The following is a 27,567-nucleotide window of genomic DNA, read 5'->3' on the forward strand; positions in this document are numbered from 1 at the left end:
AACTAGAAATACACACACAAAAAAACAAAATTCCACAGCCATACCAATCGTGATCAGCAGGGTGTAGAAACCAGTTGCATTGCCTACCACTGAAGTAGGAATCTAAGATAATTGTCAGTGTCTTGGCTTCCCCTTGTGCCTGTAAGTTGCTCAATCTGTATGTAGCCAGTACACCCATCCCACAAAGTCATGCCTCCAGTGCCACTGGAGTTCAAGTCAGGTCTTAATCCAAGAAAGCATAATCTCTCTGACCCTCACTGGCCAGGTAAAGTTAAGCAAAAGGGAAACCTCAGACTCGTGTTCAGTTTAAGAAACTTAAACAAAGAAAGTCAAAGTACATCCACTTGCCTAATTTTTCTGGCAGGCTTTTTATTTCAGTAGTTTGCATTTACAGGGCTTATCTGGAGCATACATAGTCTTAATCCTTCATTTCATAATGCTAATAAAGATCTTGCCCTCATCTTCAAATTTTCTTATGATTATGGTAATGATAACTCTTCGAGGTTTGGAACTCTTTACACATGAGGTTTTATTTGAACCTCACAACAGCCCTTTGCTGTCATTAGCCCCATTTTACAGATGAGGAAATGGAGGCTTGGAGACAGTAGGTGAATTGCCCAGTGTCACGTAGCTAGTAAGTATCTGAGATGGGAATCAAACACAGATCTTTCAGCATGCTATCCAGTAAGCTATGCTGCCTCTCCATGAATCTCTAACCTCTAACCTCCATTAGATTTCCCAGTTTCTTTCCCTCTCAATAGCAGAATGTTTATTCATTAGTTGTCTGGTTGTTCATTAACTCATGAGATATCCCCCTCACATTAAATATACAGTTTGATTCTTATAAATCTATGCCACAGTAATCAAACACAAGTTCTATCCACATGAATATTTATTTAATACTAAGAACATACAGTTAAAAAGAAAAAAATTTCATTTTGACCTAAAGAATATATTTTTTTTAAATAACAGCATTAGATATGTAATAAAAGCATTAGTGTCTAAAATAGAACAGATGACCTAAGGAATATATTTTTTTTAAATAACAGCATTAGATATGTAATAAAAGCATTAGTGTCCTCAAGTGCATTTCTATGTCTTGCCTGAATCCTGAATATACTAAAAACTCTCTAAATAATAACCCACAAAAAATAATGGTTCCAACGCAACCAACATAAGATGGGTAGAAGTCAACATAAAATAAAGTTGTCAACATTGTTTGAAATAATGCACACTACAAAGGAACAAAGAATATAGGCTGGTTAAGATTTCATGGTTTAAAAGGTAAAGGAAGGAACCTTGGCACATAAGGCATTTTTAATTAAAAACACTGAGACTTCAGCAGTCTGCAGGAAAGAGCCCCAGTGGCAAGACTTGCTGCACAGCTGGCAAGAGCTCATTATGGTATTATGCCCAAAGTCAGCTAGCAAGAAGCATCAGTCACCGGTAAGAAGGGTACAGTGCAATATCCCGAATGGCAAGTAAATTGTTGCCAACTGCACTAAGTGGTGTTCTGGTATAACTCCCAGGATTACAGGTCAGATAGGTCTCAGCCAAAACTGTTCTCCTGGACAGCAAGGTCAGCATGTGGTTAAGCCGGGACCTGATGCCAGTGAAGTGAAACTCTTTCTCTTTATTCAAGTTTCTGAAAGAGTCCCTCAAGCTCACATCTAACTGGGGGTTGCTAGAGTACTTAGAATACCCAGAATTCAGAAACTCGGTAGCTCTAGTGGATGAATAGGAGCCAGCCGAGCTCGCCACAGAGCCTTGGGAAGACAAAGAAGAAAAGGACCTCACACTGGAAGATGTAGATGGTGCGGTGGACATTTTAGAAGCTGGTGATACATCTTTCGAGCGGGTCCCCTGAGAAAAGGATGGTTCCACGGATTCATTTACAGTCTGTGTGGTTATAGACTTAGAGAAAACCATTGTTTGTGAGCCAGTCACTCTGGTAGCAACCACAGTTTGGGTTCCATCACACACTGTAGGAACATGGGTCTGGGTTCCCGCATCACGTGTACTTATCTCCAACATCTTCTCCCATGGCTCTGTCTGAGTGGAGACATCACTTGCCTTTATGACCTCTAACTCAGCCTCTTGACTTAGGCAGTCATCCTCACTAATGGTAGAAGTCTCTGCATCACAGCAGTTAGTTTCCATCTTCTCTTCCACTGGTACCTCTGAACTCACATCAGCTTTGTTGGGAGTACTTGAGAGTCTGGCTAGCCGCATTCTCAGGAGGTTTCCCAAAGTGAGTTCTCTAGACAGGGGTTTTCTGTTGATCAGGTGGTCAAACTTGTCACTTTTCCTACAGACGGACAGAAGCTTAGAACTGATTGGCTTTGACTGGGCATAGAGAGTCCGGAACTCTAAGTCAAAATGTTCAACCACTTGGCCTGACAGAATTACCAAGTTGCTGCTATTTAATTTGCCATCAGTCCAGGTAAAACTAAAGAGAAGAAATAAAATCATTATTTAGAAAGATTTAGTTGTACTTTTTATATCATAAGGTATGATGCCAGCAGATTTATGCTATTAAAACTTTGGTGGTATCATGACTACCAGAAATGTAAATTAAAGTCAGGTGTGCATATAGCTGTAGGAACACAGATGAAAACAAATATGACGGTAAAGTAATACCTCCTTGGGATTATATCTTTAGAGACAATTTATAAGATACAAGAAAATCAAATGCATTCTTTATACATCATTTTGGACTAAAGGTATTATTTTTCAACTTTAGTATGTAATGTTTTCTTAGGATCATAAGATTAAGAGATGAAAGAGATCCTACAGATCATGCATCCAACTCCTTCATTTTGTAGATGAGGAAATTGAGGCCTAAAGAAGTGAAATAACTTGTCCAAGGTCACACAGCTATCATGAGAGAGCTGGAATTTGAACTCAATGCCTCTGACTTCTAACTTAACTCTGACACATTTCTGGTTGCTCTTAAAACTCTCAGCTTCGTAAAAGACCAGTTTCCTACCACTGCAGAGATTAAAAGAATATGAAGGCAATTTCCAGAGAAGAATTCTAGAAATACCTTGAGTAATGGTAGCACCCACTAAGTGCTTTCCTGCCTGAAAGGGCAACACTCGTGTACAGTGTGGTAATGACCAACAGTCAAGTAGAATTGTGGCCAAAATTATGGTTGGGGTTGTGTTTCCATTTGTAAAGATTATATGTAACAACTCCTAAAAATAATAATCACTGTTTACATACTGATTGTTTTTACCTTTTCACATTCAACACCTTGGTCTCCTGTCCCTCTCTGCTAAAATGAGAGCTACTACTGTCAGAACAAATGATGGTGGTGAGAGCCCACATCTTCTCCACTAAGGCTATTGATGTTCTCTTTTCCAGTTCCTTTCCTTCACAACTGCCCCAAGGAGCTTTCCTCTAGAGAGCTAGTCATTATACTGGGTGTGCTAAATGGCCTGAGAGCTGGGGTGTCAAAGCAGCTAATATTGAATTGGAAAAATCTGTCTAGTTATATACTAAGCAGAATTGTTCCTATCGTCTTCTTTCCTTCCTTGGTTTCCACTTTCCTCACTCCAAAAAGCTCAATTCAGTCTTCTATGAATTCCTTTTCCCTGAGTACTTCTCACCAATAAGAAACTGGATGCAACTGGGACAAGATTCAGAAAACCAAGGACAAACAAGAAAAGAACTAACAACCCAAGTCTGCTTTTTATACAAAATTTGTACTTATCGTCCCATTAGAGTTCACTAGTTTGAGGTGTTAAGAGTTCCCACAGGCTTCCAAAGGGCCAGAGGATGGTGTTGAGAACACATGAAAACATGGATGCTCAATCTGAGTCTTCCCTGGTCCATAAAGAAAGGATACTAAAAACTCACTTGGGACTCATCTTGGGACCAATCACAACTTCTGTGCCTCAACTTCCCAAACTATAAAAAGGATGGGGGAGGGAAGAGTAGAACGTATGATTAAAATGAAATTACCCTTTTTAAAAATCAAAGCTTCATCATAGTGGATTTATAATACTCTACCAAAGACACAGTCCAGTGCCGCAGTGTGGTATGGGTGTAACCCTGTGACCACAAAGGTTCTACTCACAGAATGAAGCTCTGGCAAGTCTTACAGAAATCTAAAAACAGTTTGGTTATTAACCTTGTGGTAGACTATATGTCTTCTGTCCTGGGACCAACATAATTATGAGAAGGTATAAAACCAGAAAGCTGACCATCAGGGAATGATTTTTTGAGGCCACATCAATTCACAAAACTCTAAGGTATAGAAGGGGTACCAATCTGTGTTAGTAAAGTTATTAGTCACTCTCAACAAAAGGGAAGATTTTCTTCTAGAACTAATTTTTGGGGTTGAGTGGGGCAGGAATGGGTCAGATTCTTGATTTCACTGGTGTAGGGGAATTTGGTGAGGAAATTCTCTCTACCAATACAAATCAGCAACTGTTCTGAAACTTACAGTATTAGAAAGTTGCCTTGGGCACTAAAAGGTTGATTGATGTGCAAGAGTTACATAGCCAGTGTGTGCCAAAGGCAAGATTTGAAACTAGATCTTCCAGACTCTAAGGCCAATACTGTTCCATGCTGCCTCTCTTTTCTAAAATCAAATAATTTCATGTTTTCAGATAACTACTATGGGGAGAAAACAAACTTACCTTTGCAAAAAAATTTTAATTCAGAAGAATTTGTAGTTAATAGCTCAGGAGTTTGACACTTACCCATAAGAGCCAGTTGCCACTCTAATGCCATCAATCAACATGAACTTTTCATGGATTTTCCCAATAATCTTAGTGCCTGACCTTGCATAGTATGTATTTCCAGTAATAGTTCGCACTGTCATAAGCTGTTTTGGGAGAAAAAAGAAAAAAAGTCTTAGGAAACTAGATAAGATCATCCAACATTATCAATGATATAAGACAAGATTCAATTACAGTTGCCAACCAGACAAATGGCTGATAACCACAAATGCCCACTTGGCATAACTGCCAATCCATGCTCCAGGGTCAAATCTAATTTCCCACTTGGTTCTGTCATGTGCCATCCGTCCATCTAGACCAGTGATGTCCAACTCAAATAGAAACAGGACCACTAAACTGTACAGAAGGATCCTTGCAGGCCGCATAGTGACTTGAAAAACCACACATTAACATTATCTGTGTTCTATTGTATTTTTATTTATTTTGTTAACTGTCTCCCAATTACATTTTAATCTGGTTCCAGCAATATTCTTTAGTGTGGACTGCATTCTGGTATTCGACATCTCAGATCTAGACTACTCTGTCAACATTCTTATTAGTCTATTTGTAATGCACTCAAAACAAGGCATTTGGAGTTTGTGTATAGCTGGTTCATCATTAGCAGAAAGCCCAACCTGCAAAATTAATTTTGGAACATATTTTGGTAAATATGAAAAACTTTTAGGAAAAATAAAGACAAATCATAGAAAGTCATCATTTGGGAGCCCTCTCCTACCTTCCTCCCTCACCTCTAAAGCTGCAAAGCTAAATTTAATACCATGTGTATTCCTTTGAATCCTATCTACAATCGCACACGCACGTGCACGCACGCACACACACACACAAATATAGTTGAAAACTGCCTACCACCAAGGCATAGCAGCATAGAGGGCAGCACCATCAAGAAATGGCCACAGGCAATGTGGCACAGAAGATGGTTCTTAAGTCTTATTAGCTAATGCTTTGCTACACTTGTTCTCATCAGCTACAATGTTGCCAGCAGAACCTTAAGGATGGTGCTGGCACTGCTCTAGGCTGTAGATTTGACAATAGTCTTTCCAACAATCTCACTTATTTTCAGACTTGTTGTCAATTTCCTTCCAAACTGTGGGTCTAGCATAATCAGCTTGGTTGAGTAAGAAGACTGGACATGTAAGGCTTTTCTTAACACTTTAAGGGCAACACAGGCAAGTCAAAAACTGTTTAATGGCTTGTTCCTTGGTTTCTTCATCATAGCAGGAAGGGGCAAGTGAGGAAGCAGAAATAAACCTGAGTTCTTGTAAAATGCTCCAATAACTCTGCAAACACAAATATTTAATAAAAAAGCAGATATATTTGGGACTTAAGTAGTAAACAACAGATGCCAGCCAGCAGCCACCCTTCCTGAATCCTAGAGCTTGTGTATTTTAAAACTGCTGCTCTAGTTTTATTTTTTGCTGGCAATAAGATTCTTTTTGAGAGGCAACATGGCATAGTGGATAAAGATATGGCCTCAGAACAAGAAGACCTGGGTTCTAGTCTCACCTTTGATGTATACTATCTACATAGCTCTGGGTAAGTCATAACTGCTCAATCCCCAGGAAACTCCAAGACTATAAGCTTTAGAACAAGTAAACAATCTCCACTGGTGGAGGCAGTTTCCTCACTGGGAGTTTTCAGTATTAATAAAATCTGTGCAAGTCACTTAACTTCTGTCTGCCTCTCAGTTTCTTTGACTGTAAAATGGGAATAATAATAGCACTTACCTCCCAGAGTTGTTGTGGGGATAAAATGACAATATTTGTAAAGTGATTTAAATCATGATCAGAATCAGGAAAAAAAATACTCTAATTTTACATGAAATTAGAAGCCTATTAAACATAGAAATAAATGTGACCAGTTCCAACATAGCTTACAAATACTTCCCAGGTAGCTTTCAAGACAATGGCTCACTAAAAGAACTACAGTATTAATCAATCTCCTATATAGAAAGATCCTATAAGTCAACAAAATAAAGTAATAAATATATTCAGTGGCAATCTGTTTTCCCTTACCATAGAAACTTTGATACAAACCTTTTCCTGTTCAGGATGAACTCTTAGATTTACACACATGTCCAGGAAATGACGGATCAGAGCCTGGTCCAAAAGAATGTATACGGCCACCCCTTGTTTCCTACATACTTCCTGTAGGTCTCTGAAGATGTCAATATCTGTGAATGACTCCATAACCACAGCAATAACCTATAGCAAGGTGGAAAGATAGGGAATAGAACTGTTACTTCACAGAAAGAAAGGTATATGTCACATCTGTGTTCTCTATCTGGGAGGAGACAGAAGGGACTTTATTCCCATAATTCCCTAATTCCCATAATACCTATCCAATTGCCCACCAGCATTTTCCATTTTCTCTTCTCAGTTTACCAATCCCAACATCTCCTTTGTAATCCAATTATTAAATATGTTCAGCATGTTAAGTATGTTCAGCATAAATGTATTCAACATATTAAAATGTGGGTTTTTGGGGGGGTACATTATGTAAGTTTATTGGGGGAGCTTATTCACAGCTTTGGCTCTGGATGGTGACAGGTTAGTAGTTGGTCTCCATACCACATCCAGGCCAGACCAGATATCATGTAGAAGCAGAACATACAAGGCTTAGTACCAGAGATAGCCCATGGTCATGTGCAAGTTTTCCCATGGGATAAAACTTTCTTTGCTGTTTACATTAAATGTGATACCAAGGTCACATTGCCATACTCTTGCTCCCACCATACAAATGTTTCCTAATGAAATTTAGGAACTCCTGTGTTTAACTACAAAATTATCATATGGCCTAGCTATCCTTTAATTTTCATTTTACTTTCAAATTCCTCAAATGTATGCCTACTACCTTCAGTTCTAATATACCCCTGCTGGGGTATATGGGATGTTCAGGGAGGACTAGTACTTCCAGTGTGAGAGCTTACAAAGCCCTTTTCAGGGCTGTTCATCCATCTTTGTTGTCCATTTGTCACTCAACTCTCACTTATGGCTCCAAGAACTTGCAACATTTGGTAGCGGCCATACCCCAGTAAATCATCTTGGTAGACGGCTAAACCAAGTCTCAAACCCATCGGTTAGTTAGGGGAATGACTACCCCAAGTGTGTGAAGTTTTTCTCCAGTGGAAAAATGGGAACAATTTGTTCCAACACCCACGAAGGCAGCTGAAACAGGTACTGTGGAACTTTTAGAGTTTAGGTGATTCACTGCATCATGGACCACCCTGAATTTTGTCCAGCTACTAGATTTTGATGATTCAAGAAGAGTGAAGTTGATGACTTTGTGCAGCTCTGCCTCACTTAAATCCAGTTCACAGACAAATCAAGACATCACCCATGATATCCTCTGAAAACAAAGGATGAACACCTGCTCCCTTCTGGAAGCCCTGCAAACTGGATTCATCTTAGATTCTCTTTCCAAAACTGCTCTTTCAAAAGTCACCAGTGATCCATATGTCAGATTTATTGACCTTTCTTTAGTTCTCATCCTCCTTGAATTATCATTTTATATTGTTGACTTTATTTAACTTTCCCCTTCTTTCTGCTTTGTTCTTTTCCCTCTCCAATCATTCCTTTTTCACTTCTTTTTCTGACTCTTCTTTTTTCCCAACTTCTAACCCTGGATGTTCCCAAAGATTCTAGTTCTTCCTCCTCTACACTTACTCCTTGATTTAATTCTCCCTCCATCAATAGAGTACCATCCATCCTCTAAACTCCCTGGCTAGAAACTTGGGAATCATTTCCATCCTATTCATCTTCTCTATCTAATGACATCAACTTTATAGAGAAGCAACATAGTAAAAGAACACTAGATTTAAAGTCAAAAGCCCTAGGTTCAAATCACAAGTAGCTCTACTACCTAATAGCTATGTGACCTTAGCCAAGCCATTTCCCTTCTTCTGAACTCCTGTTTCCTTTGCTAAAATGAGAAGAGTGGACTAGATGATATCTAAGGCCCTTTCTAGCTCTAAATCCTAAAATCACTCTCAGCTGATGACCTCTATGTAGGGTCATAAATCTGGAGCTTGAAGAAACCTTGTAGTTAAGTCCAAACTCTTCATTTTTCAGATGGTGTCTAAAGAAGTTAAGTGACTTACCTAGAATCATAGTAAATTTGGATTCAAAACTAGATCTTTTCCAATAATCTCTTTGGGGGAATAGTTCCAACAGAGGATTCTCTACAGTACATGAACAACCTCATAACTTTTCTTGCATAATTCCAAAGTACTTTCCAGAAGAGTCAAACTGATTCATAGCTCATATGCTATGGTGAGAGGAGGAAACAGAAGGCTAACAAACTAGGTCCCACTCCTGTGATTTCATCTACATGGGTCACTCCTAGCATAGAAACTCCTTTCAGTGATGCAGGAGATAGTTTGATCATAGAGAGGCACCTTGAGCAATGAGCACTTCAATGCCTTGCCTCAGATCACAAAGTCAGAAAATGTTAGAGGTAAGAGTTGACCTCAGCCTTCTGGCCTCCCAGGTTATTCACTATACTTTGTCACTTCTCCAGTGGGGACACATTAGCTTTGAAAAGCTTTTAGTTTGCTGAGAAGATTTAGCACTAGCCCTGAAGTTACTAGTCATGGCCTTTCAGGGCTCTAAAGGAACATTACCTGTGGCATAGCATTACTTTCCAACAAGGTTGTGCGGGTGCTGCTTACATGCTAAGCACCTTTACAAGTCCATGCAAAGGAAGCCAACCACTCGCCTAAAGCTAAAGTTAAGAAAAGATTAACATTTCATTTTCAGTGTAGTCATTGGAAGCTGTAGATCTTGGCTGCTTGTCTTACCAATCAACTCCCGAAAACAGGCCTTTTGTCTGCTTCGGCAAAGTGCCTAAAGATTCATTCTCTACCCAGGTCTGGGAAAGTTTGAGTATTCTCTTCAGTCATCTTCCTCCTCAACACCTCCCCACAAACTTGAGAGTTCCCTAAAAAGTTGTGGTTCCAGCAAAATGGAAGATAGGAAGATAGAAATGTGTCAGTAGGAAATGCAATAGTTACTAAACTGGGAACAACTTCACAAGTTTTTAACTGCAGTCTATAAGCATCTATTATGGGATAAAAGCAAGGACCAAATGTCAAGTTTCTATGCTCTCACGTATTTTCTACCTCTTCACTTAACTGCTCCACTACCTACCTGATCTTACACTAATCCAGATTTTCCTGTGAATGTTTTCAAATCAGGTCTACTTATCCATTTAATAAATGCTTGCTGAATTGACTTGAAGAGCACAAGTATATTATTCCTGGATCAGTGCCTTCAAGTATTATAGTGAAATGCTTTATTCTTTAAAAAAAAAGACAACCTAGGAATTAGGTTTCACACTGTCCGTATCTTCATATCACTTGAATCTCTTGGGTATCAAAATGATTCACCCATGCTTACCCCCCATCTTTGGAAAGAGTAAAGGAAAGTTTCATTGCATTTGGCCATAGTTTTCCTGGCCCCAAGGCAAGGAAGGAGCCTGGGTGGCTTCAGATTCTAACCTTGAAAGGATAACTAATTTCAACAAAGCAAAATAACTGCCAAGTTCCAAAGCCACCTGGGAAAAAAGTGAGGCTTCTCTAAAAGTGAGCTAAGGAGAAATGCAAGCTTCCTTCCAAATCAAATATTGATTCGCCATTTAATGGAACAATGGCATGAGTAATCCCATTATGTTATTAAGCATTAAATTCTTGCTCACTGTTAATTTCATTGACTTCATAAATATCACACCCTCTTCCATTCGGACTGTGAAAGTTATGGATCTAAAAATCAGCCCACATACTCCATTGGGTCTCTGGAGGTTTTAAAGACTTCCCTTCTCCATTTTGTTTGTACCTTAAAATCTATGCATAAAGACTGTTAAATTAATTTCTCAGAGTGGGAAATTTTAGTCCTAGAAACACTCTTTAGAAGGTGATCAGTCCCTATAAGGGGGTCCCTATGAGCTGGTTACCTAGCTAGATACCTGCTAGATAACACGTCTGCCCCAAATATGAAGTAAACTTGGCTGAGTTTGCAGAACTTCAATAAAAGAAGCTTTTCCCCCTGCAACTGCCTAACCTCATACAGCTACATAATAGTTATTCACCAGGCTCTCTGGAATAACTGCTCATATTGCTTCAAATTGTCTGACCAAAACCAAATGAGAAACCCTAAGCTAGAATAAAAATTAGACATAGTTCCCACTACCTGAGGTCTAACAAAGACAAAGAGAAGCAAAGGGAGGGCTCCACCCTAGAGAGCCTAGTACATGCCACACCCAACTCTGAGAATCCACCCATTCATTCCCCATTCATTCCACACAAGCTAGAACCCGTTCTTTTTAGGTCACAGGATCACAAAATGTTAGAGCAGAACATTAGAGATCAATTAGTCCAACTCCTATTTTACAGATAAGGAATAAGGATTTTATGATTTCTCTAGAAAAAGATACAGATTTGCAAATATCTCAGAAATCTGAAAACTAGTATAGTGGATGTTAATAAAGTCAACTGAACTATTTACTAGATTTGATTAGCTGAGAGTCAGGCAGGTTGGGGGCAGTGGGCTTTGATTTTTGTACAAGTTCCCATCACTGATTACTGTAGCAATGAAATCTGTAAGCTACATATTTTCTTGTCAGTTAAGGATCTAACCTTCATTTCTGAATTATTCTGTTCAATAAGTCCCACTTCACTCAACCCAGGAGATCAAGAGATTGGATGAGCTAGAGCCTTACACTGGGAATTTGAGACTAGAGACCACTACAGTACTGCAGTGGTTTTGGAAAAAAAAAAAAAAAAGAATTATCTTCTATGCGGTAATTTTCTTCTGTCTACAATGAGTATAACTAGCTGGGTTCTTTGATATAAAAAAGGAAAGGGAATACACATTTTAAAAGTACCTACTATATGTCAAAGATTATGCTAGGCACTTTATAAATATTATCTCATTTGATATTAAAAAACATTTAAGACAACCTCTGAGAAAACAAAAGGCTGAAAGCATCTTTTCCTTTCAATAGAAGGTGAGGGAATTAGGATGTAGAATACTTAATACATTGTCATATGTAGTCATTGTGTTGGTCAGTTTCACTAAAGTTGTAACTTTTGTTACAAGGAAGGGCTCATGGAAGTGGTGGTGGGAGATGCAAGGGGTAAAGTATAACTGAAAGTGGCTAAGACCAAAGGCGTCAACAAAACTTTTTCACAAAGTCGAATGAACAATTCTAAAAATTTAGACAAGAAAATACAACAGATTTTGGAATCAGGGTTGTTTTTTAACATTTTGTATTAAAAGTGTTGGATACTACCTAGCCATCATCTAGTTCAATTTATATTTTACTTAAAAACAAAATGAAGCCTGAAGAAGAGAAGTAATTTACTCAAGATTGGCCACACACAGTAAATGGTACAGGTGGATCTTCTGATTGATCAGGGCTCTTTCCTGTAAACTAGTGGTTAAAAACACTCAATTCATGAACCTCTGGTGGACCCCAAAACTCCTTCAGGAGGGCACAAGGTCGAAACTATTTTCATAATAATATTAAGCCATTATTTGACTTTTAAAATATTCTTTCCTTTCCAAATGTAAGCTTCTTGAGGGCAAAGACAGTTTGGTTTTATCTTTGTATCACTAGAATTATTCTTGAAAGTGTAGTATGTGCTATACTAGTACATGGTAGGAGTTTAATAAAGGCTTACTGAATTTAAGTCTTTTTGACTTGTATTAAATCAAAGTTACAGAGTGGATAAATTATCCTAGTTCCAGTTCTTTCTCAGGTTAATTTAGACAGGAAATCTCTGTCAGTCATTCCTTACCTCAGTGCCTCAGTTTCCCCTCCCCACCCCATATCTTTCAAACAAGTATGTGTGCAAAATACACTTGGAATTCTGCCAGAGGAAGGCATTTAGTCAAAGGCATAACAATAATTTGTGTCCTACACTCAACATCCTGTGACATGGAATGTTACCCGCTGACTAATCAGGGCCCCAAATTCTATTTCCTTAAATTACTGAAGTTTACTTGCCAGGAGCTTTCCTGATTGACATTCATTATGTGAAACAGAAAAAGGGGTGGGGGGAAAGGATCACAGATTTTTAGATATTGGAAGTAACAACTTTGGTATGTGTGTGATGGTGAAGGTGGGGGACATAGTCCAACCTCCCACTCGCTGAAGGAATCCCTTTTATAGCATCACTGATTGATGAACATCCAGAATCTATGTGAACACTTCTAGGGAGAGGGAAGTCATTGTCTCATATCATTCATTCTTTTAGCTACTATTGTTATTAAAATCTTCCTATATTGAGCCAAAGATCTATTTCTCTAATAACTTCTCTTCATTAGTCATAGGTCTGGCTTCTCAAACAAGTCAGACTAAATGTGTACCCTATAACTAGAAGGCCCTGACCTCATGCCTCCAGATGTCTTTTTTTTTTGTCCAGGCTAAACACCTTGATTTCTTCAGTGACATAGTTTTCAGGCCCTTTGCATTCTTGTCCATCCTCCAATTTGTCAAAGTCCCTCCTAAAATATGGCACCCACAACCAAAACCCATACTATTCCAAATGTGATTTTGACCAAGGCAGAGTACAGCACTGTCATTACATCTGTGGTCTGGGAAATATTACCGAAGTTCATTTGTTACCTGGAGAGAACTAAAAACTCAGCTTTAGACTCCGTACTTTTTACCTTGGGGCTTCTAATGTACAATTTGTGAAACTGCCTGTCTTAGAATTAAAGCATTAGAGCTTTTCCCATGGAGAAGCTTCCTAACTTTGTGGACTACCACAAAGTACACACCAAGAACTATCCACTATACACTTAATAAAATCTCTCTAATCAGCATTATACAAATTACAGTTCACATATCTTGTTGAAGGGCTGACAGCCTTGGTTCAAACAGCGTGTTACAACCTCACTCCAGGAAGGCACAAGCTACTTGATGGGTGGATTATTAAACAAATTGCTGACCTAATAGAGAGACTGACAGTACATGACTATGTTCCCTTTAAATTATTCCAGCATAAAGTGTATTGGGGCTTTTGAAAAGGAAAATAGTATGTGTAGTAAACTAAGTCTGTGATTTCTATTTATTTTTAATGAGAACAATATAGCACAGCTTAGTGGAAAGGGCACTAAATCTGGAATCAGGCCCTGGGTTCAAGTCCTGATTCTACCTGGATGCTGTTGGGCAAAATTACTTTACCTCTATGAGCCTCACTTCACTTATGTTTAAACTAGCTTATCTTTGAGGCCCCTTCCAGCCTCCATTCCATGCTCTTATAATTAACACAGAAGTTACTCTAATTACACACTTCCCTGTATACAGTATTTGCCATTTCTCACACAAAATGCAATAGGGATCAAATCTCTCTGGAATTCTTGCCTCAATCTTTCCTTACAATCACATTATTACTTGAAACATTTTCTTGTTCAAGTAGGAAAGAACTGGGAAGATGAATCTAATTCCAGTCCATCTATGACCCAAGATCACTTGCCTTAAAACTGAAAATGTAGAGACAATTCCCACGAAACCTAATCTATTCTATATAGATGTTTTCAGGCTCAGGCTATATAGGGTTCAGGAAGAAGCCCGTACTTGGGTCCCACAAGCCCAGCCCACAACATCACCATGAAAGGCCAGAAAGATGTCACTTAATAGCTAATATTTATACTGAACTTGCCAAAATATTTTAAATACAATCTCATTTCAGCTTCACAACAATCCTATGAAGTATATACTAATGGCATTATCTCTACTTTATAGATGAGGAAAGTGAAGCCCAGAGAGGCTGTATCTTGCCCACAGACATGAAACTACTAAGTATTGGGCAGGATCCAAATCTAGGTCTTCCTGACTCTAAGTCTCTCCTCTGTCCCCTGATGTATCCAATTCTCTCTAGCACCTAAGAGCACAAATTGAGCCAAGAATGGAGGCAGGGACTTGGGTCCACTTAGCCCTTGGGGTCTCTAACTGAGCCAGACTCAGGTTCCTGTTTGGCTTGACCATTTCAATTCCAGAAAAACTTAGAAATGACCCTGGCCTCTGGTAGGAAAGAAAAGTACTATTTCTTACAACAATGCCTGGGGTCATCTCAGTGTTAGCTCACAAATCCAGCTACACACTCCAGAATTGCTCAATCTGTTCATCAATCAACAACTAGTAGGGGTTGAACAGATGCTCAATAAGTAGGTGTTGATAATGATGATGACAACTTACAGAAGGTTCCTCCCCTTAAAAAGCTTAAAAATGAAATAATTTTATCCATTAAATTATATCAGTGAAATAAGTGATGGAGAGTTTATTGAGCTTAGGAACTGAACAACTTTTAAAGTCATCTCTCTTAAAACCTCAAGGTCTCTAAAAACTAGATTTTTTTCCCCCTTAGGCCAAATCCTCCACTGAATTTCTAATCTGATTCCTCATTGTGGAGGTTACCCTATATTTTTTGATGGCTCTACACAGAGGAGAAGTTCTGGAAGAGCCTACCAAGCTGGAAGGCTTCAAGTATAGCTAGATTATATGTCTGTCTCTGAGGACCAGCTAAGTGAGTGACCTACAGAGAGACATGTCTCTAGATTGATCATGGGGACTCCAGCATTTCTCAAATACCATCCATTGAGTTGTACAGGGGTTATATTCTGTGTCACAGGAGGAAATACCCACAGACACTCATGATTCCTTATAGATCCATGAAGTATTATAGCCAAGACAAGTATCTAAAAAAATAATGGCTACAGGAAATCTTCCTGCTGTAAGCGGAATCTTGTCTGTATAGGAATCACAAAGCCATCAAGTAGGTTCTTTAATACCTAATGCAATGGAAGAAAAGAAAAGATTTAGAAAATGGGAAATGATGACTATGAGCTGGATAAGAACCACTGTATAAGAGCTTTGAGGAATATACAGGTAGCAAATTATCAGTTAAACCATAGATGAAACTAAAATAATTGATATATTTCAGTTGACTAGTTACCATCCCATAATTGTGATTCACTTGAGATCTCCAGGAATATTTTTATTCAAAGAGTAACTAATTACTCTGCTCAAATCCTGTTTTTGTGGTTTAGAGAATCAGTTGTGTAACTCTTAGGTGAACCAAGGCACTGCCCATCATCTATAGAGGCTTCCAACCAGACTCCTCAATAGCTACTCAACTGGTCTGTACTCTTCCTTGTAGTAGTAGGTAATTTGCTCATCAATAATAATCACTTCTACTAACCCTTAAATTATCAAAAGGATCCCAGATGTTGAAATCATAACAAAAGGGCCTCTTTTGAACAGGAGCACATGGCTACCATCAGACAGCTAAAGATTATGCTCACATAGACATGATGAATTAAGATGTCACCCTTCCTAACCCCCCATTCTAGGGATACCAGATGTTCTAATAGTTAATTATGGACCTACTTAACCAATACGTAATAGAATACAGTGCTGCCATTCAACGTTTCTCCTAAGTGGCAGATGCCCTGAACTTAGGCCCCCATTTACACTACAAGATATAAATAAATGTTTATGCAGGAAATACAAACTTTGCTGTAATTCAATTCAGTTAAACAAAACTATAATTTTACTCAGGGCTAAGTGTTAGAGATAAAGACAGGAATGGAATAGTTCCTGCCCTCAAGGGGCTCTATGGAGGAGGGAGAGAAGAAGGCAGTAGGCAAAGGAGGAGGAGAGGGAGACAAAATCCAGTTAAGTATAGTACAAAAAAAATTGAAGGGGGGAGAGGATGCTGACAGGTTGTAGAGAGAGGAAATAGAGGGAAATCGTGGGAGACTTTAAAGTGGAAGTGGCATTGGAGCCAAACCTTGATGGAACACAAGGATTCTAAGAAGCAAAGAGTTCATTGAGGGGATAGTTTGTGCAAATACAGAGAGGAGGCAAGACATAGAGGATTTAAATTGAGTAACAGCTTATTAAACAAGTCTGTGAAGGGAAAAAGTATGAAATAGAGCTACAAAGGTAGGATGGAGCCAGACTGTAAAGGATCATAAATGCCAGACTTTAGTTTACATTTTATTCTATAAGCACTGGGGAGCCACTGGCCCTGGTGTATACCGATTCACAGGGCAAGATATTCAAAGAAGAGATTCATGAATACATTCTAGTTTGTATTTAACTAAGAGGATGGACCAAAATTACAGCTGAAAATAACAGTAAAGAATTCTGTTTCGTTAGATTTGTACAGATTTGACAGATTGGCTTTTTCTTAGATAATACTATCCCTGTTTTTTTTACTCTAGACCTGTATAGTTCATGGGAGATATGTGACTAAATGACAGAGACTGTTTTATACCAAACTGCCTCCTTTAAGACTATTCTTTTCCAAACTATCAGTTTGAACTCAGCATATAAATATGAGCAGATGCTCACACACCTCAATTACTTCCTTCTGAAATTTCATTGCAGGGCAAGGCTGCCTATTTTTCTACTGACCTTGGACTCATCCTCCCTCTCCCTCCTCCTTCCAAACCACAGGGCTGGACTTTTATCCTTGATCTATATTCAGCCAGGCATCCATAAAAGAGATTTTACATTTATGACACACCCTTCTCAGGAGAGGAAAAAGTGGTATTGACTTCAGTAACCAGGTCTTCTGATGATCCTGAACACTAACAACTGGAACTGGAAAGGGAGGAAAACCTTGGAAGGCTTCACAGGAAAGATGGCACCTGAGCGAAGCCTTGAAGGCTCTAGGATTCTAAGAGATGAATGAGGAAGAAGTATATTCATCGGTTAGTTTGTGCAGATGCACATAAGTAAGAGGGGTATTGAATTTGAAGAACTGCCTAGTACTGCCTTAAAAAAAGGGCTCATTTCTTGACTATAATGCTTAGAGGCTACTACAGCTGTTTACTAGTTCAGTTCCATTCCACAAGTACTTATTACAACATCCCAAACACTGTGTGAGGCACTGGAGGCACCCAGGTAAAACAATCAAAAAACTTTACCAGTCCCTGACCTTCATTCAGATATATACGTATACTTTCTAATAGTTCCACTAAACCTGGGGCAGTTCACCTAAATAGACAGTGAAGCAGGCAATCAAATGCTTATTCCAGGCCTGAGCTTATTCTACCATACTAAAGGACCCTGAACCATGCACAAGATTTTAGAAACAAAAGAGGGCAAGACTGGAAATGTCAGGCAAAAGAAACAAAAGCGTGGCACTGGGAATGAAAACAGGGTATTTGAAAGATGTGAGAAGACCTACTGACCTTGACTATTTGGCTGTAGTAAGGGTGGAGAGGCAGGGTGGGGTCATGTTCACTTTGAACAGCAAGGTGAAGTTTGGACCTTATATTCAAAGCAATGAGGGGAAAAAGAATGCAGCATCTCAAACAGGAAAAGCAACTGGATGAAAGCTGGATTTTGAGTTGGTTGGTTTGACAAGGGTATAGAAAATGGGTTAGAACTAGAAAGTCCTAATTTGTTTTACAGAGCTCTAACTCTCTAACTCTCATTGTCTTTTCAAGAAGTCCAATTATTTTCCTTTTAGGTTACCTTATCCCATCTTTGGAGCAGCTAGGTGGCACAGTGGATACAGCACCAGGCTTGGAGCCCGGAAGACCTGAGATTCAGATGTGGCCTCAGACACTTATGAGCTGTGTGACCCTGAGCAAGTCACTTCTCCCTATTTGCCTCAGTTTCCTCATCTGTAAAATGAGCTGGAGAAAGAAAAGGCAAACTACTACAGTATCTTTGCTAAGAAAACCTCAAATGAGGTCATGAAGAGTCAGACACACCTGAAAATGACTGAACAATAAAATTCCATCTTTAAACATTTTTCGAAAGAGAAAACAAATGCCACCAGTAACTTTCCAAAGTCTTCCCCTTCTTCCTTCTCCAGGATCTCCATTATTCCCTAGTTTTTCAGCCACTGATTTATCAGCTCCTTAATCTTCCAATACATAAAACAAACAAACAACAACCAACCCTCTGACCATACAAACAAAACTAAGGATGAACGGGGAATGTATGGGGTCTGAGAGGTGACTGGAGGTGAAAAGAAGATTGAGACAGAACAATCAGTGTGCTATAGGAAGCAGCAAGGAAAGATGGGTTTTGTATAGTCATCCAACTTCCTTCCCGGAAACTAATATAATAATGACAATAAAAAGATGATATTTACACAGTGCCTTAAAGCATTCTACACAGTTTCTCATTTGATCCTTACAATCGTGTGAGGAAATCTCCCAGCATCCCTTTGGTAGTAAAATAATAGAGATGCTTCAGTATGACAAGAAAGTTCATAGATATAGCTGTTTTAGATACAATGATTTTTATCAGTATTGGTTAGGGAAATCTTACAATCTTAAAAGACCACTTGTCTGTCTCAGAACCAAGAAGGGGGAGACATTATGCGATATTTCCCTCTAACATGTAAGTCACAAAACTATAAATTCTGACACTTTACTAATCCTAGAAATGAGAAGTTGATGCTATCCCAAAATCCTCCAGTGAAGAGGCAGTGGTTCCCTATGTAAAATATGGACTGGAGGGCCCAAGTTACCGTAAGAGGGAAGTAAACTGCTAATCAGTTAAAATATATGTTGTCAACTCCACTGATGCTTTTAGAAAATAGTTGTGGTAACTGAATAGTAAAATTATAATTTGAATAAGAAGGATGGAGATTCAAATACCTCTCTTACAAAGCTGCTGGGAGTATCAAAGGAGGTCACATATGCAGAGTGCTTTATAACCAAACACTGTGAAATTCGAAACATTATCACTTTCTGTCTTCTCCATTAAGTCACCTTTGAACACTTCAGTACTGATTTAGAAAGGGGAGGTGATTCATATTAAATAAGCATTATTTATTTATTGTGAAATAGTAAATATTGAGCACGTACCTCTGAAGGGGGCTATAAGGAGCCAAAGAAATATGAACAGAAGCACTGGCCTCACAGAGCTTACAGTCCTAATTGAAGAAATAAGACATATAGCAGTACCTGTCTCATATACCCTGCAAGGTATATTGTGATCCAAGTCTGGCAAAAATAAAACCATCCAACTGGGTGACCACAGGCACTCTTCCCAAACAACTGCCAACAATGGCTATTTCCCTCTATGATGCCTCCATTCATTCTCAGTGTTTTAAGCTCATGATATTAGCTAATGCAACCACCTTCCTCCTAGTCCTCCTGATCCCTCACCTTGCTTCTGCTCCATTCTAGTACAGAGTCTACAGAGCCAAAGATGAAGGAAAGAGCAAGTCCTGGATACTGATACCCCCTCTTCCCTTTCACTGACCATTACCACTTCTGGAAGATAGAATCCTCGGCACTTTCTTCCATCCCTGCCCCAACACTTCCCTCTTCCGCAATCTAAATGTACTCTTTACCCCCAAATCCCTACCCCATTAATAGATATCTGAGGTTGCCTGAACCTGGTTTTCACTTCAAATACAAATGAACCTTAATTTGAGTCTGTCCAGCTTGGGAGTGTCAATGACTCTATGACCTTAGGGGGTTATCTGTTTCGACATCTTTTCAATTGCAACACTCCTTCCCACAAAAACCGTGCCAACATGGCCAAGCTCTAACACAGGGAGTTCACTTTCTCAGAAGGCAATCTTTTCTCACCACTGCACAGCTCTAAATTGGGGGCAAGGGGATAGGAAGATTGGGATATGGAACATGGAATTTTCCTTCAAGTTAAAATCTGTTGGTGGGTATGTCATTTTTTAAGTTACAGAAGAAGTCTGGCAGCAAACAGGATATATCTTGAGATGACTGTGATGTAAAACAAAAATTATTATACTGAAGAAAAAAGCAAAGGTCTCATGTGTTGTAGAAGTTTTTTAAGAACTGGAAACTAAGAAGGTACCCATCAGTTGGGAAATGGATAAAGGAATGATGGTATATTAATGGAATGGAATACTACTGGGCTATAACAGGACAAAAGAGATGGTTTCAGAGAAACCTAGGAAGACACATGAATTGATGCACAATGAAAGGAACAGAAATAGTAGAACAAGTCATACAATAACAACATCATAAAAAAAAAAAAACCCAACTTAGATTTAAAACTGTGATCAACACAATGCCCAACACCATCATTCCAGAAGGCCCATGGTGACACGTTACCCATCTCCTGATATTCAAGATGCAGAATGAGGCATATCTTTTGGACATAGTCAAAGTAGAAATTAATTGAAGAAAAAAAGTTTAAAAGTACACAGCAGAGAACAAAAGAAAACTTATAAGGAAGCAAAGAAAAGATGGACAGTTCTCAATACAATGTATAGTATTTATCATACAGGCTTTCTGGAAATGAAAATTTATTGTTCAAATTCTCTCTTATGTTCTGCTATGCACATGACATGCTTCTTCCCTCCTTTCTTACTTTGTATATAAGTTCCAATATTCAAGTTTATGATATGTTTTTGTTTCTTTTCTCTATTCTGTATTTGTGTTCTGGTGTTTAAGTCTAAAATAATTTTTTTAAAAAGTAGGAATTAATTTTGTGTAACTATGCTTATTTACTGTTAAGGCTTTGGTTTTTCTTTTCTTCTAAATACAGGTAGGGCATGGAGATGTAGGGAAAGAGAATGTGTTAATTGGAAAAAATTTAAACCCCAAAAGGTATTAATAAAACTTCACTTAAAAAAAAAAAAGATAGAGTACCCAGGTCTGGAGTCAGGAAAATCCAAGTTCAAATTCAGCTTCAGACACTCACTGTATGATCCTGGGCAAGTCACTTAAACCTATTTGTCTCAGTTTCCTCATATGTAAACTACTCCAATATCTTTGCCAAGAAAACTGTAAACGGAGTCACAAAGAGTTGGACACAACTAAAATGACTGAACAACAACACTGTCTGGCTTTTCATGAGAATACATTCTCCCAGTTTTCCTGCTATTTCTCCGACTGTTCCATCTTAATCTCTTGTGTTAGATCAAATATATGTCATGGGTGTCCCCCAAGAACATGTCCTGGGCCCAATTTCTTCTTTCTCCACAAAATCCCTCTCTTGGTTATTTCACAGAGTCTCATAGGTCCTCTTTATGCAGATGACTCCTTGATCTATATATCTGGACCCAGTCTCTCTCCCGAGCTTTAGTCCTGTTAGACATCTCTTAATTAAATGTCCCATAGGCATCCCAAACTCAACATGTCCACAACAGAACTCAATCTATTACTCCTTAAATTAACATCGCTGCAGTCCAAACTTTCCTATTCCCATTGAGGGCACCATCATTCTTCCAGTTGCCCAATTTCAGATTCATCCTTGATTTTTCCTTCTCCCTTAAACCCATACCTAGTCATCTGCCAACCCTTGTCCTATCCCCTTCCTCTTTTCTCCATTTACTGGCCCACAGCCCTACCTCAGGTTCTCATTACCTCTCATTTGGAATCATTGCAGTGGGCTTATAACCGGACACCAGCTCCCAAGATCTCCTCTTTATTCCATATTCCACACATCTGCCAAAACTTCCTGAAGCACAAATCTGACTGTGTTACTACGTTCTTGCTCAAGAGCCTTAGATGGTTCCTTTTTACCTCTAGGTTAAAAAACAAATTTTTCCATTTGTTATCCATTCATGATCTAGCTCCAGCCTATTTTTCCAGGTTTAGCCCATGTAACTCACTCTCATGAACTCTATCTCTTGGTCAAATTGATCTACTCAAAGTTCTCTAAACTCACTGTTTTTTGGTACAAACTGTCCCTCAGTGTCTATAATGCAGTTCTCCTCTCTTCTTTCTCCAGGGCCCCTCACTGGCCACATCTTACAGGGGAATCTTTCCTGATCCCCATAGATATTAGTGCTCTCTCCTCAAGTTATCAAGCATATATGTACATATGTTCATATACTGTAACTCCTCCATAGAATTTAGGCTCCTAAAGGAAGGCCTTTTTTTGGTTTTTGTCTTCACATTCCCAGTGTCTGGCAGTGCTTTTTCATGATACAAACATTTAAATGTATGCTGGAATGCCGAGGATATTTGATAAAGACCCCTAGAATGTCACTTTACAGATGAGGAAACTAAGGCCCAGAAAAATGAAGTCTCTAGCCTGCCAAAGATTACGCCCCTTTGAAGCACAAAGACCAGATCGGTTTCCCCTATACCTTAAGCAGACAAGACCACATTCCACTGAGTATGCCTTTTAGATAAGAACCCAAGATTTTTTTTAAAAAATGAAAAATACAAGAAACATTTCAGAGCTCAGGCTGCTCTTGCTAAGAGATAAAACAAACCACAAGCTCTCCTTTGAGCTGGCAAGTTACTTCTTGTTCACATAGAGCATGGAGGACACCCAAAATCCTGCCACAGAGTCAGATCTAACCTTGAGGAAAAACCAACTGAGAAATGATAACTTCACAGGTTTAATGGACAGAGAGAGAACAACTCACCTATGTTAGCTTGTCTAGTCCTTGAAGAGCATCACCAATAAATATTATTAGTAAAGAGACATAAATCTGAAGTCACATATTTGGCTACTATCAAATACACAACTCCACAAGTCCAAACATGAGGGTCTGAAATCCTACCTTAGTAGATATGTGACTGACTATACAGGGAAACAGATTTAGGCCTGAAAGTGATCTTAGAAGTAAAGCAGCCCAACTCTCTCATTTCAGAGCCAAGGAAACTGAGAGGTTCATGGAGTTTGAGCAATTTTCATAAGGTCATACAGGTACTAAGCGGCAGAGCTGGGAGAAATTCAGGCTTTTAATACTGACGTTAGGCCCAATTATATAATTAGATGCCCAATTGCAGGTTAAGAGCTCTGAGTGCTTACATAATTTCCATATAACATGACCAATTTTTCCACTTACACAGCATTCTGCTTCAGATTCCCACCCCCCCCTTTCATAGAAGCCCTGAAGTAGGAGCCACAGTTGTCTAGGAAGTATTCAGGCCATTCTTGGTGGCAAACTCAAGTCACTGACTTCCACCAGAGTCTAGGCAAAATTGCGAAGTTGGCACAACTCTTTGCCCTCTCAAATCCCTTTTTGTAGTAGCCCTCTTTCCAATCTCCTGCTACCCTTTGCCTTCAGGTTACCTCAATCGACTTACTGATACCTTCCCTCCAGCTGAACAAAGCAATTAATACTAATATGTGAACGATTGATAAGCTGAGGGATGGGGAAAGTGATCTCCAAGTAAATTTCTGACTGATGGGAGAGTGGGGGAAGGGCTGGAAGAAAGCAGGAATGGCTCTTTCTTTTCCCATCTTGTACCCCATTTTACAAAGTGGAACTAGTATTTTTCTAGTCTGGAAAAAAGGACCCTGGGCATGAAAGTTGGACAGCTTTGTCTCTGATCTATCTGGAAGCAGTCTCCCTATTTTTTCAGAAATATAATTAAGTTAGTTAGTTCTATTAAAGTAATTTTTACTTTTAAACAAGTAAATGGAAGGACATCAACACTTGATGACAGCTCCCCACTTCTCTAGATCCAGGAATGTCAGTTATTACTAGATATCCTCATTTCAAGTTTATCTTTTTATCCTCAGCTCTTGTCACATAATAACCCTTAAATGCTCAGTGATTGATTGGGGTTAACATGGAATGCTGTCTTCTTAAGAATAATATCTTATTTAAAAGGCCTTTGTTAGAGCGACTGGAATTGGGTTTTACTGAAATGAGTAACAGGTCAAGACCCAATTCTTCCTACTGGTTCTGCTACTCTATGACCTGCCTCTGCCTAACCCCATCACCACAGGGAACAAGACGGCTGGACCCTTTAAGAGGGCAGGGGGCCAATCGGTCAGGGTTCCAGAGGTAAGAGGTGTGTTAGTTAACCTTATTCACTTCTGGGAAGCAGCAGTGTTATTTAGGGGCTGCAGAAGGGTCACACTCTCTTTCTCTCTTGGGAACAGTGTCCTCCCATAATCTGGTCCTGGACAAAAAAATTAACCAGGAATTAACTGAACTCAGGGGTAGAAAATCTTGGTGGGTCCTGTAGGGGGTTCCGAAGCCCAGAGTGGGAGCAAAGGGCTGACAATTAGAATATTACCACTACCTGTAGACTGTGCTATGCAGTTTTCAAAGTGCTTTCCTCATCACTCTGTGAGGATGGTAAAGCAAATATCCTCCTGTCATGGGCTAGGTAACTGAGGCTCAGACAAGTGACTTGCTAACGATAAGGGTCTGAGGCGGGATTCGACCCCGGGTGTCTGGTGACTGCAAATCCACATTTCCCACTCCACCACGCCTCTCGTGAGCCATTTACGAACACAAACAAGGTGTAGGCAGCTTCACCAGCAAAGCCCCTAAGGCCAGGATTCCTGAACGGACCCCGACCGCCTTGGTCCTTCGCTGCTTCTGTACCCCTGGGCCTCAGTTTCCCCTTGGTGTAAAGGAGGTTACTACTTCTCGCGGGCCGGCCTAGGCTAAGGGAAGCTTCGGGAGCTGTTCGGGCTGGCCCGAGGGCTCTGGTCTCCCAGGGGCCCGAGCCGCCGGGGCGGGAGGCCGGCCCGGCCAGCCCGCGGGCTCACCTCCTTGGCCGAGCGGATCTGCTTGCGCACCGCGTCCTTGCAGCCGTACGGCGAGTCCTGGAAGCAGGGCTGGAAATGCGCCTCCACCCGGGTGGGGCCGCGGTACGCGCCGCGGTAGAAGGCGGGCCAGCCCAGCTCCAGCATCGGCGGCTCGATGTCCGACTGCTCGGGGAAGTAGGTGAGCGAGGAGCAGTCCTGGGACGAGCCGAAGGACTCTTCGGCCGCGCTGTCATCCCCCCGGGCTCGGGGCCGCTCGGCGGCCTGGAGGATGCTCTGGATCTCCTCCTCCGAGAGGAAGCAGGTCACGTTCTCCCGCCGCAGGAAGGCCATAAAGGCGTCGCGGCCGCCGGTCACCAGCTCCTCCACGGCCAGCCGCTGCGCCTCGCTGTACAGCTCGGGCAGGTTGGGAGGGCCGCGCGGGGACAGGCACGAAGCGGCCAGGTCGTCCAAGAGCTGGGACGGCGAAGCCATGGCGGGCCAGCCGGGGGCAGCGGGAGAAACGGCGGGAGCCGGTCCGGGCTGGAGCGGCGGCGCTGGCCCACGCTTTATAATGGAGATTTAAATTCAAACTCGGCCCAACCATTGGTCCAAGAGCCGCCCCGCCCGCCGCGCTGGCGGCCAAGCCCCGCCCACAGGCGCCCGCGGTTGGGTAGCTGGTTTTAAACCTTCTCTGGTGCGGTCGGAGCGTGCCGAGCTGGGCCAGGCCGAGAGAGGCTCCGCCTGCGAACCGCTGCGAACCTCGCACCCAGAACCGGCCGGTCCGTGAGGCTGAGGGCTCGCGCTGTCAGCGCGGAGTGGCCCGCATTCGGCATGTGCACCCTCGCGGCCAGGTCTGAAGGGGAGCGAGCAGAGGGGGCCAGGCTCCAGTTTGGGCTGGCAGCCGGGCCTCTGGGTCCTACCAAGCACTGAGTCACTGCTCCCAGAGGTTCCTTCTGGAGCTCGGGGCACCGCAGGTCTTGCCCCGGAGAGTGGCTCGGGGGCGCCCCCTGCTGGTTCCAAGAAGCCCAGCCCAAGCGGGAGTCAGTGACTGCGTCTGCCCAGGGGAGCCTCCTACCCTTGGATCACAGAATAAGAGAAGGGACTCAGAAATCTTCTGGTCCCTCCATTCATTTGACAAAGGGAGGACTCAGTTTCTTCCTTTATAAAATGTGGAGGCTGGACTCAGTGTCCCCACTTTGAGCTCGGGCTGCCAGATTCCCTGAATCAGGGAGGACTTGTCCTGCTGCCGGTCCTCAAGGCTCTCTCCACTCTAGCCCCAACCTTAACGCTTCACATGCTCTGCACTCCAGTCAAACTGAACTGCTCTTTGTCCTTGTTTAAGATACAGAGTTGAAGAGGACCTACAAAGTCATCGAGTCCCATCCCTTTATTTTACAAAAGAGGAAACGGCTCTGGAGAGGTTGATTAGCTGAAGGTCCCCCCTTTAGGAGCTGACAGAGCCAGGATTTGACCCAGGGTTTCTAACTTGGAGTTAAGCATTCTTCCCAAGATATCCTACATCACTGCCCACACCTGGAATGGACTTGCCCTCACCTGGGCTGGGTGAAACCTGGACCTTCCTTCAAAGTCAGATCAAACTAATGTGGCAGAACAAAAAGCAGAGCCAGCTTAGCCCCTCCTATCTCTGCTTTCTCCCCCATTCAGTCTTCTTTCCCACCTTTCCCTTGTGCAACTCTTATGGGAATACACTGCCTTTGGACCAAGCTTAGATGAGAATAATGGTAAAAGACCAGTTGTCTCAGGGCCCAAAAGATTCATTTTGCATTATAAATAATACAATAAAATAACAACTCCTCCTGATTGAGTTGCCTGGTTCTTAATCAGCTTCATAAGCAGGGGGAAAAATAAAACAGAATTTACCAGACTTTAGATCACCATCTGAGAGACCACCAATAGTGAGATGTCGCTCAGTGTGTGATTCACCAAATGTTATATCAGTAGTTAGTGGGCAGGGCAAAGGTAGTATTATTCATCCACTCATTCATTCATGCACACATATGCATGTAAGAAATATTTGGGACTGATGTCTTCAGGGTGTTGTCATTAAAGCTTGCAGACTCTGAAGATGGCTATGCCAAACAGATTCTTTCCCAGAATTCATCAGTTTAGTGGCATATAATTTGTTTCTGTGAGAGAAATTGTGGGAGGAACAAACAGGTAAAGTGTTCCTCCATCTTTGTTACCACGTAGAAAAGGGTGGTAGGCAGGACTGAGTGGTAATCCAATTTCTAAGTACCTACCCCACATCCCTGATACTTTTTATAGGCTGCTGTTGCTTGAATGGTAATAAATGGAACTGGTGGGACCCTCCCTGTGAGCTCCAATCTGATTCCAGTCCACACATGGAAGTAAGAGACAGAAGGAGAGTCAGAGGTCTGACTTCCTT

At 40.9% G+C, this 27,567-nt stretch overlaps 1 protein-coding gene and 1 long non-coding RNA gene across 2 annotated transcripts in view; one reads left to right on the forward strand and one right to left on the reverse strand.

The window, feature by feature from the left end:
- The window catches only part of LOC140518938 (uncharacterized), a 37,312-nt gene extending 18,442 nt beyond the window's left edge, over positions 1 to 18,870 (forward strand). The window contains exon 2 of the long non-coding RNA XR_011972052.1: positions 18,232 to 18,870. This is a non-coding gene — a long non-coding RNA (uncharacterized lncRNA). The remainder of the gene's footprint in view (positions 1 to 18,231) is intronic.
- FAM83D (family with sequence similarity 83 member D) lies at positions 875 to 27,050 on the reverse strand. Its single transcript, XM_072631497.1, has 4 exons — positions 25,182 to 27,050; positions 6,782 to 6,949; positions 4,710 to 4,834; positions 875 to 2,449 (listed from the first exon to the last, which is right to left on the reverse strand). The coding sequence occupies exons 1-4, from the start codon at positions 25,650 to 25,652 to the stop codon at positions 1,441 to 1,443; spliced, it is 1,773 nt and encodes a 590-aa protein (XP_072487598.1). The 5' UTR covers positions 25,653 to 27,050; the 3' UTR covers positions 875 to 1,440.
- Positions 27,051 to 27,567: the final 517 nt, after the last annotated feature.

Source organism: Notamacropus eugenii, chromosome 1 (assembly GCF_028372415.1).
Source record: "Notamacropus eugenii isolate mMacEug1 chromosome 1, mMacEug1.pri_v2, whole genome shotgun sequence".
NCBI classification, from domain to species: Eukaryota; Metazoa; Chordata; class Mammalia; order Diprotodontia; family Macropodidae; genus Notamacropus; species Notamacropus eugenii.

Coding starts and splice junctions, on each gene's coding strand:
- FAM83D (XM_072631497.1), bottom strand. CDS start 25,652: ATGGCTTCGCCGTCCCAGCTCTTGGACGACCTGGCCGCTTCGTGCCTG. Junction 6,950..25,181: donor AGATCCGCTCGGCCAAGGAG/GTGAGCCCGCGG, acceptor ACCTTGCTATAG/GTTATTGCTGTGGTTATGGA. Junction 4,835..6,781: donor TTCATCCTGAACAGGAAAAG/GTTTGTATCAAA, acceptor CTCCCAAAACAG/CTTATGACAGTGCGAACTAT.